This window comes from Euleptes europaea, chromosome 18 (genome assembly GCF_029931775.1).
Source record: "Euleptes europaea isolate rEulEur1 chromosome 18, rEulEur1.hap1, whole genome shotgun sequence".
In the NCBI taxonomy this organism is placed as follows: domain Eukaryota; kingdom Metazoa; phylum Chordata; class Lepidosauria; order Squamata; family Sphaerodactylidae; genus Euleptes; species Euleptes europaea.
The window spans coordinates 34,022,916-34,040,522 of record NC_079329.1 but is presented as its reverse complement, the minus strand read 5'-3'; the positions used below and the strand labels follow the sequence as shown (position 1 = coordinate 34,040,522).

At 46.6% G+C, this 17,607-nt stretch overlaps 1 protein-coding gene across 1 annotated transcript in view; it reads left to right on the top strand.

Annotated features, from left to right (window-relative positions):
- The first annotated feature begins 967 nt into the window (after positions 1–967).
- Positions 968–17,607, top strand: part of SLC4A1 (solute carrier family 4 member 1 (Diego blood group)) — a 55,885-nt gene continuing 39,245 nt past the window's right edge. The window contains exons 1-3 of the mRNA XM_056863293.1: positions 968–997; positions 1,435–1,531; positions 17,322–17,407. Of these exons, the coding sequence (XP_056719271.1) occupies positions 980–997; positions 1,435–1,531; positions 17,322–17,407 (201 nt within the window). The 5' untranslated portion in view covers positions 968–979. The remainder of the gene's footprint in view (positions 998–1,434; positions 1,532–17,321; positions 17,408–17,607) is intronic.

The window sequence follows — 17,607 nt, the reverse complement described above, 5'->3', positions numbered from 1 at the left end:
TGTTGTTTCGAAGACTTCTGAAGGGGCTTGAAAAACGTATGGAGGACAAGTCTATCAGCTGTAATGAGCCATGATAGTTACATGTAAGTTCTACATTCAGATAGGGTTGCCAGCTCTGGGTTGGAAACTATCTGAAGATTTTGGGGGGTGGAACCTGAGGAGGGCAGGGTTTGGGGAGGGGAGGGTCTTCAATGCCATAAAGACCAATTCCCAAGGTGGCCATTTTCTCCAGGGGAACTGATCTCTGTCACCTAGAGATCAGTTGTAATAGCAGGAGATCTCTAGCCACCACCTGGAGATTGGCAACCCTACTTATATGTGTTAATGTGTACATCCTGCCCAAAAGTTCTGTGTTACAGAGAAAAGTGAACCTTTGGAATCTCTTAACAGCTACTATAGAATCTCTATCCTTTCAATACCCTAATTCCCATTTTTTATTAGGTGGAGATTTTAATGCCAGGATAGGGCCGGGTGTAACACATGCAAGAGCAGGCAAGAATGCCCAGATCGCTGTGCATGCTTCTCCCCTAGATCAATCATCAGAGGATTTCATTATTACAATTTTGGTCTTAAATTTCTGGAACTACTCTCAGCAGTGAACTTATATGTTTTATATGGGACCAATTTCGATGTAACCAGAGGTACCTTTACTTTTCTGTCAACCCACCAGGCCAGCACAATTGATTATATTGTTGTATCACCTGTTTTATTGAATGTTGTGGACAAGTGAAAAAACAAAACAAAACAAAAAACAAAGATAAGTCCTCTTTCCCCTCCCCATGGATTTCACAAAAGCCATCTTATCTGACTCTGCATACTCTTTTTGGGGGTGGGGAACCCCTAGCATAGAATCCCTTCAGGCAAATCTCCCTGTTAACTCGCATGTCTTCTTTTTGGGTTTCTGACAGATCGAGCTCACCAGGGCATGCGGCCTTCAGACTGAACACTTGGGAAACAAGCAGAGAGAAGCCAAAGGGGAATGGCTGCTCAGAGCCAGGTGGGGCAAAATCAAAGCACCAAACTTTTGCATAAACCTTGCAAACAAATGATCAAAAATGAGGACTTGTGCCTCAAGTATTGTGCCAAGTATGACAGGCCAGACTTATTAATAGGGTTGCCAGTTCTGGGTTGGGAAATACCTGGAGTTTTTCGGGGCAGAGCCTGAGGAGGGCGGGGTTTGGAGCGGGAGGGAACTTCAGTGCCATAGAGTCCAATTGCCAAAGCAGCCATTTTCTCCAGGGGAACTGATCTCTGTCGCCTGGAGATCAGTTGTAATAGCAGGAGATCTCCAGCCAGTACCTGGAGGTTGGCAACCCTACTTATTAAGCCAGCACATGACCTTGCACTCTGGAACATGTTTGTTATTAATGCCTACCTTTGTGGGAGTGTTAAAATGCCCTTTTTCTTTCTTTTGCACTCTTCTCCCCTCTCAAGAAGGACTATGATACCAGTGATAAAAAGAACTTGGACGAGGAGGCATACGATGACTTTCCTGTGAAGCACTCCAACATGTCCCTTGCAACACAGAGCCGTGAGTACCCTCATCTAGATCCCTTGAAAAAAGGAGAAGGCACACGTGACCTCACATAGCACATGGGGATCTCTGGGCAAATAACTCCCCAGCATTTGGGTTTCAAATTATACCGAGCAGGCAGGATGGAGATGTGCTCTGAGAATGAGCACACGAGCATCCTTAGGACTTAATTTAAGCTGCCAGCTATTCCAAAAGGAAGACAACTGAGTCCAGTTAGGAAGGAAACACAGCCCACTCCATTCTAAGATCAGCTAAGGGCATATATTGTGTTAAGGCAGTTACTTTCGAAGTAATGGATCATGATGGGTAGCCACGTTACTCTGTCTGTAGCAGTACAAAAGAGCAAGAGTCCAGTAGCACCTTAAAGACTAACAAAATATCTGACAGGGTATGAGCCTTTCTGAAGGATATCTGAAGAAGTAAGCTGTGCCAGAGGTACCAAAATTTTGTTAGTCTTTAAGGTGCTGATTTCAAAGTAAGTTTGGGGAACCCCTGGAATAAATGAGAAGGTCACTAAATATGACAAACAAGCAGGTTGAGAACATAAGAACATGAGAAAAACCATGCTGGATCAGGCCAAGGGCCATCAAGATCAACAGTCTGTTCACACAGCGGCCAACCAGGTGCCTCTAGGAAGCCCACAAACAAGACAACTGCAGCAGCACCATCCTGCCTGTGTTCCACAGCACCTAATATAATAGGCCTGCTCCTCTGATCCTGGAGAGAATAGGTTGCCCACCACAACTCATCTTTCCCAGCAATGTGCAACCACCTGCGTCCCACTATTTCACCCATGAAAAGAGGGCAGGGCTGGTTCTCCAGCCAAACCACCAAGGCAACCGTTTGGGGCAGGACACTAATGAGGGACCGGATGCCCCGCAGCCACCAGTTCCCAGCCACAGCAACATGACAGTGTCCCACCTTGAGCCAGGTTCAAGCTTGTCCTGGAGTTGGTCAGCAGCCAGCAGGGGCCCAGGAGGGGATGGGTGTACCTTTCTTGGAGTGACAAAATACCTTGAATCAGCCTCGAAAGAGGGAAACTCTCTCCTGTCCTTGTTGCGGCTCAGTTCCCTATTGGTGTTTCTTTTTCACATTCAGTGCTCATTTACTCGGTGATGGTTTGTCTTGAACTAGCTTCTGAAGGAGTCTGTGTTTGTAAATTGATCATAACAGCTTCCTTTTTATTTATTCATATACTTCACACACACACACACACACACACACACACACACATATACACATATACACACACACCTGCAAATATATATATTTGCCGTCAGCACACATCTGACTTATGGTGACCCTGTAGGGTTTTCAAGGCAAGAGACGTTCAGAGGTGGTTTGCCATTGTTTTTCTCTGCCTCATGACCCTGGCATTCCTTGGAGGCCTCCCATCCAAATACTTGCCAGGGTCAGGGCTGAGAGTGTGTGACTGGCCCAAGGTCACCCAGCAAGCTTCCACGGCATGAGTAGGGATTTGAACCTGGGTTTCCCAGATCCTAGTCCGACACTAACCACAATACTTGCTGTAAAATATATTTATTTTTAAAAGGAAGCCATTATGATCAATTTACTAGCACAGCCTACTTCAGATGCTAGTTCAAGACACACGATTGCAGAGTAAATGTTTATGTTTACTAGTAATGCTTTAACTCACCTTGGCTGTGGGTGTAATTATTATGGAATAGCTGTAAAGCAAACACAGTCAACGTTATCTGAGATCTAAATTGGCAGTTCTGGCAGGAGGAAAAGGAAGCCAGTAACGTAGGTCTGGTCACATCATTTCCCAGCAAAAAGGTATGGTAGTACACATGAACGCATGAAGCTGCCTTATGCCGAATCAGAACCTTTGGTCCATCAAAGTCAGTATTGTCTATTCAGACCAGCAGTGGCTCTGAAGGGTCTCAGGCAGGGGTCTTTCACATCACCTGCTTGCCTAGTCCCTTTAACTGGAGATGCCGGGGATTGAACCTGGCACCTTCTGCATGCAAAGCAGATGCTCTATCACACTGAGCCATGGCCCCTCCCCAGGAGAAAAAGAGAACTGAGCCATCATACATTCTTTGTTCAAAACGAACCTCTCTTGCTTTCCTCAAGCTGATGGATCTGGGAATACATACATCTGTTTGTAAGAAAGAGCCAATAGAGATTCACTTGAAAAATAAAACTGGGGATCAGTACCTGGATAAATGTGTGGTTTGATTAGCTGTGCATGCATTGAATGTAACATAAGAATGATTCAATGCACATACGAAGAGAAATTGCGCATACACTGAATATGCATCGTATGTGCATTCACTTTAATGTTTGTACAGAGCTAAAGTTCCCATCTGATTTGGCCCTTAGACCCTGGCTTCAAGGGAGCTTGTGTTTGGCTGTCCCATAACGGGCAATAGTTTTTCTAGGCATCTATATGTGTATCCAGCCTGTTTCACCTGTTTCCCACCAGATGGGACTGGTTAACATCCAGTCACATTTGTGCTCTACCCAGAAATCTTGCACAACTATCTCTTTGATTACTGGGACTTTGAAAAGCTCCATTCCTCTCCACCCTCCTCTTTGTACCCATATCTGCCTGAAGATAAAATGCCAAGGATTCATGCACTTGATGAAGTGGGCTTATGGCTCCATAAACCAGTTTGTTTTTAAGGTGCCACAAGAGTCTTTGTTTGGAGCTACAAGAGATTAGCATAGCTGTCCTTGTGGAATTCATTGCCATAAAAGCTGTAACACACTACGTGACTAAAATGCAGTCTCAAATACGTGTCCTATAAAATGCCAGGTGAATGGTCTAGGACAGGGGTCGGCAAACTCATTAGTCAAAAGAGCCAAATATCAACAGTACAACTGTTGAGATTTCTTTTGAGAGCCAAATTTCTTAAACTTAAACTATATAGGTAGGTACACTGTTTATTAACTTAATAAACTTTAATTAAAGTTTTAAGTCTTAATTAAACTATAGGTACACTGAATAAAACTTGATATCATACTTAATAGTGATCTTATTTATTGATAAAAATTAAATTGTAAGTCCCTGCCATTTCCCCCTCCCCGTCCGGAGTCCTCGTCTGGAGGCCTGGTCTACCGCCATAAAAGCCTATTGGTAGACCTGGTCTCCGGCTGAGTCCCATTGGGAGGCCAGGTCTACCCATTGGCTTTATTGCCAGTAGACCTGGCCTCTGGAGGCCCTTAGAAGCCAATTGGTAGACCTAGCCTCTGAAGGGGGACTTTCCCCCCTCCTCAGAGTCCAGGTCTACCGCCAAGAAAGCCAGTGGGTAGACATGGCCTCCCAATGGGACTCAGCCGGAGGCCAGGTCTACCAAAAGAAGCCCGCCCCGCCCAACAGCTGATAGGCGGGGGGCAGGAACCGCCGAGCCGCCCACCCAGCAATCACGTGGCTAGAGGGGAGGGGAGGCTTTAGCCTCCCAACCATTGAGGGCAAGGGCAAGGGGGACCTGGCCATTCTCCACGGTGGGGTGGGGGAGAGACAGAGTGCCCGCTCGCTCGCTCTCTCTCTCTCTCTCAGGCGCGCCAGCTCCGCAGCCCGGCTGCCGGCGCGAGCGGGCGCAAGAGCAGGGGCTCCAAACCAAGTTCGGAGAGCCGCACTCAACGGGCCAAAGAGCCGCATGTGGCTCTGGAGCAGCAGTTTTGAGACCCCTGGTCTAGGACAAATCAGAATGGTTTAGGACAGGGGTACCCAACCTTTTTCAGCCTGTGGACACCTTTGGATTTCTGACATAGCGTGGTGGGCGCAGTAACAAAATGGCTGCTGCAGGAGGCGGAGCCAGCCACAAAATGGCTGCTGTAGCTTACCTTCAGTGTTACAGGGAAGATCCTTGTTCCTCTTCACCACCGGCAGGAGGTTTTCAGGATGGAGCCTGAGGAGGGCAGGGTTTGGGGAGGAACTTCAATGCCATAGAGTCCAATTGCCAAAGCGGCCATTTTCTCCCCAGTGAACGGATCTCTGTGGGCTGGAGATCAGTTGTAATAGCAGGAGATCTCCAGCTAGTACCTGGAGGTTGAAACTGATAGAGAAGGCAGCACGAGGCTCAATTACAAAGAAAGGTTTTTTTATATATGTGTGTATATGTATAGCAATTGTTATAAGAACAAAATTGTATACTTCATTCATCATCAAAGCAGAAAGTAAATTTACTTATTTAGAAAGGAAATTTATTCAAGAGTAATATATTGCAGCATACAAAAAACTGCCCCACAGGGCGTAAATTTACTAGAGTAGAAAGAAAATTTACTCAGGAGTAATATGTTACAGTATACAAAAAAATGCCACGCAGGGCTTAATTCTCATCAACAAAACAGAAAATAAGTTACTCAAGAGTAATGTGTTACAGCACACATAATTACGCAAACAATTACGCAAAAAATGTTTACAAAAAGCCTCACAAGGCTACAGTCTGTCAATAAGCCACTCAGGGCTACTATTTATCAATTGTGACAGCAGTCACTAGTATAATCACTGAGAACCAAGATGAAAGAGACAAATTAGCTAGTATGATAATAGCAGGTAGTTTTGAGATTAGACTCCTTACTCCTTGATGGTGTGGCCTGTCATTCATATGATACAGCTGAATGTATCTATTCAAGTCTTTGGCACCGTATTTCCATCTTGACAATCCTTGAGTTTATACTCCTTACTCTTTGAAGATGTGGAAACATGCCACGGATACCTGTTAACACCTGAAAGCAATTCGCAGCGGCGGTTTCCACAACAGCCATCTGGTTGGCAAGCTGAAGAAGGTTTTTTCCGAAATGCGTTCTTGCCACCTACCTGCTAATATCATACTAGCTAATTTGTCTCTCTAATTTGGGGGCAGAGCTGGGGCAGGGATCGCGCACGGCCACGCCAATGTGATCACATCACTTCCAGTTTACACCTGGAAGTGCCATATCGCGATGGGCCTTTTAGCACTCAAACCAGTTTGAGTGGTAAAAGGCTCATTGGGATGCAGCGCATGGGATCCCCTGCTCCTGAGCCAGGCGATGGATTGGCGGGCAATTGCCTGCCAGTCCAAGCGACCTGGCAACCCTAGGGTGACGGCAGGGAAACAGCCATGCATAAAAGACTTGTGTGTGTGTGTATTAGGCTAACAATTCAGCCTGTTTTATGCAGGGTGCAGAGGCCCTTCTGAGGGGAGGAACAGAGGCTTACCTTCAGTGAGAGGAATATTGAGCCTCGGGCAGGGAGTCTCCTCTGGCAAGTTCTTGCTTTTCCGGATGGCCAACATTGCTTAGGGTGACGCTCACTGGGGCAGCGAGCGGAATCTCAGTTGCAAGGAGAGTTTCAGAAGCAGTATTTTATATATAACTTCTGTTCAGGGATGGGGGAAAGGAAGTGGGATTACAACAGGAGCATCATTTGAGGCAAAGTCGTACAGGGTTTAGCTAAAGAAACTTATTTTCAGTGAACAGAGATTGTGTGCCGGAAATAACCGTGGTACCGGTCTAATGCAGGGGCCAAAGTTAGCATATGACTTTTCCTTCCTGTGACTTCTGGTTCAAGACCTGTATCCCTGATTCTGGGGATGGTCTTTCCTGAGAGCAGGAATGCAGCTAGGTAATTTGAAGCCCTAATTACATTTTCCTCCAGTCCTTCCTTAGATGTTATGCCAACCTCCAGGTGGTGGCTGGGGATCTCCTGCTATTACAACTGTTCTCCAGGCGACAGAGATCAGTTCCCCTGGAGAAAATGGCCACTTTGGCAATTGGCCTCTATGGCATTATACCACATTGAAGTCCCTCCCCTCCTCAAACCCCACCCTCCTCAGGCTCCACCCCCCAAAAAAAACTCCAAGTATTTTCCAACCCAGAGCTGACAACCCAGCATTATATTCCGCTGAGGTCCCTCCCCTCCTTGAACCCTGCTCTCTTCAGGCTTCACTAGTGTTGCCAACCTCCAGGTACTAGCTGGAGATCTCCTGTTATTACAACTGATCCCCAGCCGACAGAGATCAGTTCACCTGGAGAAAATGGCCGCTTTGGCCATTGGACTCTATGGCATTCCCTCCCCTCCCCAAACCCCACCCTCAGACTCCGCCCCAAAAACCTCCTGCCGGTGGCGAAGAGGGACCTGGCAACCCTAGGTTTCACACCCAAATCACCAAGAATTTCCCAATCTGGAATTAGCAATGCTAAGGGGAGAGGAAGCTTATAATCCCACCCCCATCCCATTCTCCTGACCTGAATCAACCCCAGGAACTGTTCTTTGCCCCTTGGGGGAAACCTGTGGGCTCTGTTGGCTTCATGTTTCCTCAACAGGGCAAATATTATTGTTTGGTTATTTACCTCTTTTGTAGTCTGCCTTTCTCCTTGAGATTCAAGGCAGATTACACAATAGCAGAAGCAATGCAATACGAACAGTATCATACCGCAAACAGTGAATAAAACTGGCTTCTAAACTTAAACGATGATGCACTAAAATGGTATAATACATATAATCTACCACTATAATAGAGATAAACAATGTCAGAGAGATAGATTATCTCTCAGTCACTCCTGGAGCAGTTTCCGATTTGCCAGTCAACCATTCCATAGCCAGATACAAATATTAGCCCAGAAGAAACTCTGGACTGCAAGTAAATTTGTTCTTATGTCTGTGGTAGAAGCAAGCTGGTAGAATCAGAGAGAGGCTGGGAAGTCAGAGAGAGGCTGGGGGGCTTCTACCCAGCTGTACAGGAACAGCTATGGAATGGTTGACTGGCAGGTTAGAAACTGCTCCAGCCCCCTCCAAGAGAATTTGCATCCAAACATTGGACCCCCATAATCACCTCTGCTATTTCTTCCTTACATTTGTCTGCCACTCTTCCACATGACCTACCATGACTCTCTGTAGTTAAAGCCCTTGCCCAAATATTCCAAGCTGTCTGAAAACCTGGTGGCATAACTGCTTGGGTTCCCTGAACATCCTGTGTCAAGAGAAGGCTTCCATTGCTCGAGGAACTCACCTCCACTACTGGATCGAGTCCGCAAGATTTGGCCCACTGTCTTGCAAAATCAGCAGGTATATGTCTGTTTGAAGAACTTCACAAGATCTAGCCACAAACAATGGGTTGGATGGATCGAGACTAAACTGGCAATTTGCACCAATTCTTCCCACTGCGTACCCCCACTCCATTTCGTTCCTTAGGCTCCCTGATCTCCTTGGATCAATATTTTATGAAGATCAGTTGACTGCACGGAGGGGTGGGGGGAAGGGTTTCCAGGTCCAGGTTGTATACCATGCCTGAGTATTCCTGTCTTACTTGCAGGCTCTGCATCTTGTTTGAACTGCCTGCAAGCCCTGCTGTGGCCTTAGGTCACAATTAATTGCGCCACTGGAGACATGTAATTTTTACTATTCAACAGGGCTGTTTTAATTTGTTGCTTTAATGTTATTTTGAAGTTTTAGAATCATAGAGTTGGAAGGGATCGCCAGGGTCATCTAGTCCAACCCCCTGAACAATGCAGGAAATTCACAACTACCTCCCCACCACACACCCCAGTGACCCCTATTCCATGCGCAGAAGATGGCCAAGATGCCCTTCCTTTCATAATCTGCCTAAGGTCATAGAATCAGCATTGCTGACAGATGGCCATCTAACCTCTTCTTTAAAACCTCTTGGGAAGGAGAGCTTACCATCTCCCGAGGAAGCCTGTTCCACTGAGGAACCGCTTTAACTGTCAGAAAATACTTCCTAATGTCTAGACGGAAACTCTTTTGATTTAATTTCAACCTGTTGGTTCTGGTCTGACCTTCTGGGGCAACAGAAAACAACTCGGCACCATATGACAGCCCTTCAAGTACTTGAAGATGGTTATCATATCCCCTCTCAGTCTTCTCCTCTTCAGGCTAAACATACCCAGCTCCTTCAACCTTTCCTCATAGAACTTGGTCTCCAGATTTATTGTTTATTTATTTATTTATTTAGGATTATTTAACGTTATGTGAGCTGCCCTGAGCCCAGCTTGTGCTCGGGAGGGTGGGCTATAAGATTGATGAAACAAAAAAACAAAAAACAAACAAATAAATATCATGCCATAGAGTCCACCTTCCAAAGTGGCCATTTTCTTCAGGTGAAGGGATCTCTGTCTCCTGGAGATCAGTTGTAAAAGCAGGAGGTCTCCAACCACCACCTGAAGTTGGCAACCCTGGGTGTGTGTGAAGAAGTTTCTGTTCTGCCACTGGAAAATTTAGTCTGCATGCAAACTAAGTAAGCCCAGTTCTGGTTCAGGGAGCTGAACTTTCTAGCAATCTTGCCACTCACGACTCCTCATCTCTGAATTTTCAATACACCAGGTCACCATTTGCCATGGTGGGGATCTTTCCACCGTTCTTCCTGGCCTGGGAACCGGGGAATGTATGACCTGAATAAGAGGAGAAGGAGGACGGACAGGGTGTCCCCGGGAAAGGTGGGACTCTATCAGAAGAGCAAGGACAATAGACCAAGTGAGTGCATTTGGGGGCATCCTAAGCACAATGATGGTCTAGGAAAGTTGTGACGAACCTGAGTGTTAAATCAGGAGGCCCTGGTTATAATCACCCCTCTGCTATAACTGGGGTTGCCAACTGCCAGGTGGAACCCGGAGATCTCCCACTATTACAATTGATCTCCAGACAACTCCCACTATTACAATTGATCTCCAGACAACCCTGGAGAAAATGACGGCTTTGAGGGTGGACTCTATGGCATTGCACCCCATTGAGGTCTCCGTCCTCCCCAAACGCTACCCATCCCAGGCTCAACCCCAAATATCCAGGAATTTCCCAAGCCAGTGTTGGTAATCCTATTATCATTATCATTATTATTATTATGGTATCTTCCGAAACTGACAGTTTGGAAGCTGTGGGTAAAGAACTAAGAAGACAACAAACCTAGCAGAGTATAGGAAAGTGTGTTTATTAAAAAGTTAGAATTTTGCAAATGCTTTGCCAAAAATTCTGCAAGCAGGGTCACTCATTCATATTATTTGGGGGTGGGGGCGTACAGAGTTAGTGCTCCCAGGAATCCAGATCAGGTCTAAGATTTGGAGAGCAATCCTAAGCAGATCCACTAGGAAGTAAGACCCTTTTATTCAATGGGATTTACAGGTGTTCCTAGGATTGCAGCCTTCATTGGCATTTCCAGCCTATCGGTTTAGCCATATGGTTATGGTTGCCAACCTCCAGGTGACACCTGGAGATATCCCGCTATTACAATTGATTTCCAGACAAAAGAACATAAGAAAAGCCATGCTGGATCAGACCAAGGTCCATCAAGTCCAGTAGTCGGTTCACACAGTGGCCAATCAGGTGCCTCTAGGAAGCCACAAACAAGATAACTGCAGCACCATCCTGCCTGTGTTCCAAAGCACCTAATATAATGGGCATGCTCCTCTGTACAGAGACAACCAAGATCAGTTCCTATGGTTGCCAATCTCCAGGTGGTGGCTGGATAGGGTTGCCAACCACCAGGTAGTTGGAGATCTCCTGCTATTACAACTGATCTCCAGCCGATAGAGATCAGTTCACCTGGAGAAAATGGCCACTTTGGCAATTGGACTCTATGGCATTGAAGTCTCTCCCCTCCCCATACCCCACCCTCCTCAGGCTCCGCCCCAAAATCCTCCTACCTGTGGCGAAGAGGGACCTGGCAACCCTATCAGTTCCCCTAGAGAAAATGGCTGCTTTGGAGGGTAGACTCTAGGGTCCCTCCCTTACCCAGCTGAGGTCCCTCCCTTCCCCAAAACCCGCCCTCCCCAAGCCTCACCCCCCAAATCTCCAGGTAGTTCCCATCCCAGAGCAGGCAACTCTATGGTGGTCTCCCAAGTCACATTCATGTTAGCCCCCAGAATTTTGAATTCTGCAGCCTCTATCAAATGGTATATTTTCCTGTTATGATTAGGGAATACCCATTTCTCCAGTTACGGTGCCTTGGGAAAAGTAGAAACGCAGGGTGGCATGGGACCAGTCCAGAGGCAACCCCTGTCCTATAGATGCTCTAGCTCTGTTCAGAATCCAAGGGGCAATTGTGGATAGGAACGCAGTGAACGCCACTCACAGAAAAACTGCGGGGCTCCCTTCCTGACAGTGGCCGAGGCATCCGTTTCTGGCGCACGTCTTGCGGCAGCCACTTCAGGTCCGGACTGCCGAAAGCTTTGCTCCCTTATCAGGCAATCGGTCATCAAGGAAGCTGTTTGCTTTCAGCGTCCCCTTGAACGGTCCATTATTGATAACAAATAAAGCTTCTGTTTGAAGTGAAGACACAGGCCGCTTGGATCTGAACTTTTTCCGCCCCCGGCTGGTTAAAAGCTGTTCCTTTAGGTAATTGGTGTGAGGGGAAAGTGAGCGAGAGGAGGAGAGAGCGGTGAAAGGCCATTTCGTGCAATTGCCACGAGAAAAGACACTCCAGGGAAAGAAACTGTGTGACTCCTCTGCAGCGCTGCTGATGTTCAAAGATGAATATGAGCCAGTTTTATTATTTATTTTTGTTAATGGGGGCAAGAGAGGGAGGAAAGAGGGTGATTATGGGTAAAAGGTTGGGTAGAAGCAACTGCCAGGCAGCCAATGGGGTGGGGTGATGAGAGTGGTGGGCTAAGACTGAGGAGACTTGAGTTCAAATGCCGGCGCTCTTGTGAAAGCTTTTTGGGTAGTATTAGGCCCATCACTCTCCCTCAGCCTAGCCTTTCTGTCAAGGTTAGTTTGAGGATAAAAGGGAGGGGGGACCATGTACAACCTCGGCTTCTTGTAGGATGGTTGGAATGAAAGTGGGAAATAGGGTTGCCAACTCCAGATTGGGAAATTCCTGGAGATTTCCTTGGGAGGGTGGGGTTTGGTGAGGGAAGGGACCTCAGTAGGATACAATGCCACAGAGTCCACCCTCCAAAGCAGCCATTTTCTCCAGGGGAACTGACCTCTGTAGTCTGGAGATCAGTTATAATTATGGGAGATCTCCAAGCCCCTCCTGGATTAGATTTCCATTTAGTGTGAGGACTAAGAGGGTAAGCTAAAGGCGGCATGGAAGAGGTGAGTTTGAAGAAGAATATGAAAAGGGGGGAGAGCACCATGTGGGAAGGAGTTCCACAGGTTGTTTCAAGGGAGCAAGAAGGTTGGAGGATTGGAAGGTCTAGGATAGGGATGAGTAGGAGTTGGGGGGAAACTGGTGGGTAAGACCTTTGAATTACTTCAATGGCAAGGGCAAAGAGATTCTGTTGGATGTGGAACCTCAGCAGAGTACAGTGCCATGGAGTCCACCCTTCAAAACATCCACTTTTTCCAGAGGAACTAGGGTTGCCAACCACCAGGTTGTGGCTGGAGATCTCCCGCTATTACAACTGATCTATAGATGACAGAGATCAGTTCCCCAGAAGAAAATGGCCGCTTTGGCCATTAGACTTCATGGCATAAGTCCCCTCTCCAAACCCCTCCCTCTTCAGGTTCCACCCCCAAAATGTCCAGGTATTTCCCATCCTAGAGCTGGCAACACTAAGAGGAACTGATTTGTGCTGTCTGGAGATCAGTTGTGATTCCAGGAGTTCTCTAGCACCCAGCGGGAAGTTGGGAACCCTAGGAGACAAGAAGTCTGTAAAAGGGTTTGAGGAAGGACCTAAGGGACAAAGTTCTACACCACTCTATTATGAAACCCTGCATTTCATTCCCTGCCTGACCTGTGAAGCTTTGCAGCACCCTCTGTTTTTATTCATATGTGGCAAGAGGAGAATGAACAGGCGCTTTCTGAACATTACAAGCATAGATGCACCATTCAGCCCCTGAGGTAACTCAGCTCCTGTGCCAAAAGAGGGTGAACTCCACAACCTGTATCAACTGATAGGTAGGCTTGTCAACCTCCAGGTACTAGCTGGGGATCTCCTGCTATTACAACTGATCTCCAGCCGATAGAGATCAGTTCACCTGGAAAAAATGGCCGCTTTGGCCATTGGACTCTATGGAATTGAAGTCTCTCCCCTCCCCAAACCCCACCCTCCCCAGGCTCCGCCCCCAAAACCTCCCACCGGTGGTGAAGAAGGACCTGGCAACCCTATTGATAGGGTTGCCAGCTCTGGGTGGGAAAATACCTGGGGATTTTGGGGGTGGATTCTGTGGAGGGAGGGGTTTGTGAAGAGGAGGGACTTCAGTGGGTATAAATGCCGTAGAGTCCACCCTCCAAAGCAGCCATTTTCTCCAAGGGAACTGATCTTGGTTGTCTGGAGATCAATTGTAATAGCGGGAGATCTCCAGGCCCCACCTGGAGGTTGGCGACCCTAATCAATTGATCAAGCAAAACTGCAATCTAGTGGCTTTCTTTGAATAATTTGGCCTGCTTCTGTCTTTCAGGCCTGCCTTTGCAGCCTTATCTTGATTTAACAGAGAAAGCAAGCTGAGATCGTCTATGTATTGAATTTTGCATCCAGTACAGAGTTTCTTGCTTCTCTACAGCGACATTTCAGAATAGTGAATTCTCTGATTTACAGTGAAAGCCTATGCAGAATTGCTCCAGTCTCCAGCCTGTTTAAATCAGTTAGTTTAGACTGGGGCAACTTTGCATAGGATTGCACTGTCAAATATAATAAAATCTGTGAGGCGACAGGAACATCAACAAATGAGGCATGATTTGAGGGTCCCATTTGTGAACATTCCCTCAGAAAACATGGGACAAACCTTCCTTCCTTAGCTTTCCTCCCCTTTCCAGGACCAGCAGGTATCTGAAAGAAAATCTTCCTGAAAATCAACATTTTAAATTTGCCGGCATCTTTGAAAAGCCAGCACTGTACAGCGAAGAGGAAGCCATAACAGTGTAAGCTATGGGAGTTTCAAAGAAGTCCAATGTTGGAAGCTAAAGAGTCACGCTTGAGAATATTGTTCCAAATAATTATAGTTGATACAAGAGTAGGGTTGCCAACCTCCAGGTGGCGGCTGGAGATCTCCTGCTATTACAACTGATCTCCAGCCGATAGAGATCAGTTCACCTGGAGAAAATGGCCACTTTGGCCAATGGACTCTATGGAATTGAAGTCCTTCCCCTCCCCAAACCCCACCTTCCTCAGGCTTCCCAAAATCTCCAGGTATTTCCCAACCCAGAGCTGGCAACCCTATGCAAGAGCCCAATATTTGCCTGGAGCTGAAATCAGATACAATAGACACACTAGCCTTGGTCTTAACCCAAGGTATGAGGAATTGGTTAGTCACCAACCCTTCCCACCTTGACTTAATTAGCTGGAAGCTTCAGGGGTTGGTCCCCTCACCGAGATGGGAGGCCGTGGGCCTTATATTTACTGTCAGCACAGTTTAAAGCGCTTTTGAATTTACCATGAACACAAAAACCACTTATGACAGGAATGTGAGGGTGGGGACAGGGAGTTCTGCCCTGTCCACCAAAGAGGGGTTTATAGAGCCCAAACCCCATGAGCTATTTTTCTTTGGATGTTGGATCGAGGACATTGTCTGCTTTCCAGGTAAGTGGGCTATGGGGCAGAGTGCAATCATAGAGGGCATCAGCACTAGGGTCACAGAGGAATGTAGATGGTGTTGATGTTTCAGTGGGTTTTTTTTAAGGGTGTACAAAGGCATAGGCTGTGTGGAAAGGGTGGCCAACAATTTCCAAAATACAGAACAAGTGGAAACCTTCGTTGTTCCCGGAATTTCTATCAAAAGAGACTTCAGGATACAAGTTTGTCTACAGATGACATTTTCTAGAAACTATTTTACCTGTGGGCTCTCTGTGCCTGCTCGGGGGCGGGGGTGGTTATCTGTGGTTTCTGGCATGGAAGATAGCCACAGGGCTGACCTGTGGCATAAAAATAAAACCTGGGTTGCATGATGGAGGGTGCTCCAAATTGGATCCCTGTGGTGATAAGCACAACCGCGATGTTTGTCATAAATAGCCAATGCCCCATAGTAGAGTGTGGCTCTTGAAAGAAGTAAAGAATAAATTTGGTATTGGTAATTCTGAGCGCAATGGGAAGATTTGGGGGGGGAGTTCTCTTGATACGTCAGAATATCCTGCGTTGTTAGCAATTTGAACACCAAAATCAGATTTCTAATGAGCTATGTCTCGTTGTAACAATACACTCCTCTGAGATTTGTGGGAATGCCTTAATCAAAAAGAATGTGCAGTAGAGGCAGGGATTTGCACTCCATCTCTTCCCTTTTAATAACTTGGTGGACATAATTTATTTAAGGCTCAGAATGTGACCAGGGACTGTACTGTGGGATTATTTCTCCAGGGCAAAGTAAGTCGTGGGTGATGATACTTCGAAGGTTTCTTGTTTGGCTCCTTAGAATCATAGAGTAGGAAGGGACCACAAGGGTCATCTAGTTCAACCCCCTGCGCAATGCAGGAAATTCACAACTACCTCCCCCCCACCCCCAGTGATCCCTACTCCATGCCCAGAAGATGGCCAAGATGCCCTCCCATCTCATCATCCTTTCACATAGCTTGGCTGTCTTGCTTGAGTCTTCTGCAGTTATTTGCAGTCAAACACCCCGTCTCTGGCACACTGTCTTCTGGTTCTCGTGGGTCTGTGAGAGAGTGGTGGGTTTCAGATGTGGGTTGCCAATGAACAGCTGTAAGGCAGGGGTAAGAAAGGGGCAAGCCGAAGGGGAGTTATACCTGTCGTGCGAATTGAGCAAATAAATGGCAAAGTATACAGAAATATATCAAGTCTGTTAAATGCAATGGTAAATGAGAGGACATACAAGCCACCCTTCTACTTATTTCGAAGGATGCATTTTTAAAGCCACCCTGCCTTGTAGAGATTAAAGTCATTCCGTGCGTTATGTGGAACTACATTTCCTGCCCTGATCAAAAACAAAGGGGTCAAGTAGCTCAGCGGCAAAGAGAAAGAACTGGAAATCATGCATTCTGCTGCACAAGCATCACCTCATCCATGAACTAACTGCAAATAGAACATATGAAACAGAAACGCTGCTCGTTTGCATTTGGCACCAGAGAGCAGGGTCACTTGAGACTAGTTCATTAGGCTAGTCCTATCATCTGTCCCAATCACCTTGTCCCAGAAACCTGGGGCAGGGGCCAGCTGTATTTCCCCCAAATTACACAGTGCCCCTGGAAGTCTTCAATTTGGGCAGTTATAGTGAATGCTTGTTTATCTCTCTCCACCATTCCCAAGTGCATGATTCATATGCCCTTTATAAAAAAAGGTGACTGAGTTCTTTAAAAGCGGATGATACTGGGCTTTTCCGCATTCTCAGCTTCCTCGCTTGTAAGTTCTAGTTTCGGGGAAGGGTGTCTGATCTGCATGTGTTTCGCTCCCTCTAGTGGTTGATTCAATATTACAGAGGTTTATGTCCCAAGTAAAAACCTGCAGTTTAAATCTGTGTAATATTGAATCGACCACACGAGGGAGCAAAACACATGCAGAACTGAACACCTCTCCCCCAAGAAACAGGAACTTACAAGCAAGGAAACTGAGACTGAGGGAAAGCCTACTGCCTGGGAGTGAAATTGGAAAGAACATGCCTTACACAACGTGCATATAAGCAAAGAAACGTTTTGCCGTGCACTTGAGACACATCTAGGTTAAAAGAAGGAGAACAGAGTCCGGAATCCTACAGTGTGGATTAACCATCAATGTGGTTCTGAACTTGCAAGGAGAGAAACAGGTTTCAAATCCTTCACTCAGACAATAACATTCCCTGGGTAAATTCTGGCAAGTCATCGTCTTTCCACATAGCCTCACTCACAGGGTTGGTGTGAACAGATAAGATTACCTCACACATGTAGCATTTCATTCCTGGGAGGAAAGAGGTACACAACAGAAACAAACTCAAACGGACTTCTTTTCTTCTTGTCAGGTTCCTCCTCAGACGAGGAGGTTCTACAGGCACCAAGAAGGGTGGGGGCTGCCAAAACATCCACCTCCTACCGAAAGGCCCATGAGGTAAGTTCCTAAGGCCGGGAGAGATTTGAGTTTGACTTGTAAGTTCCTGTTTGTTGGTGTGTGTGTGTGTGGGGGGGGTCTGTTCCATATGTGCTTTGCTCCCTCTAGTGGTCAATTCAACATTACATCAGATTGTCCTGTATAAGAACCTGCAGTTTAAATCTGCAGGGAGATATGCTGGACATAAACCAATGTAATAT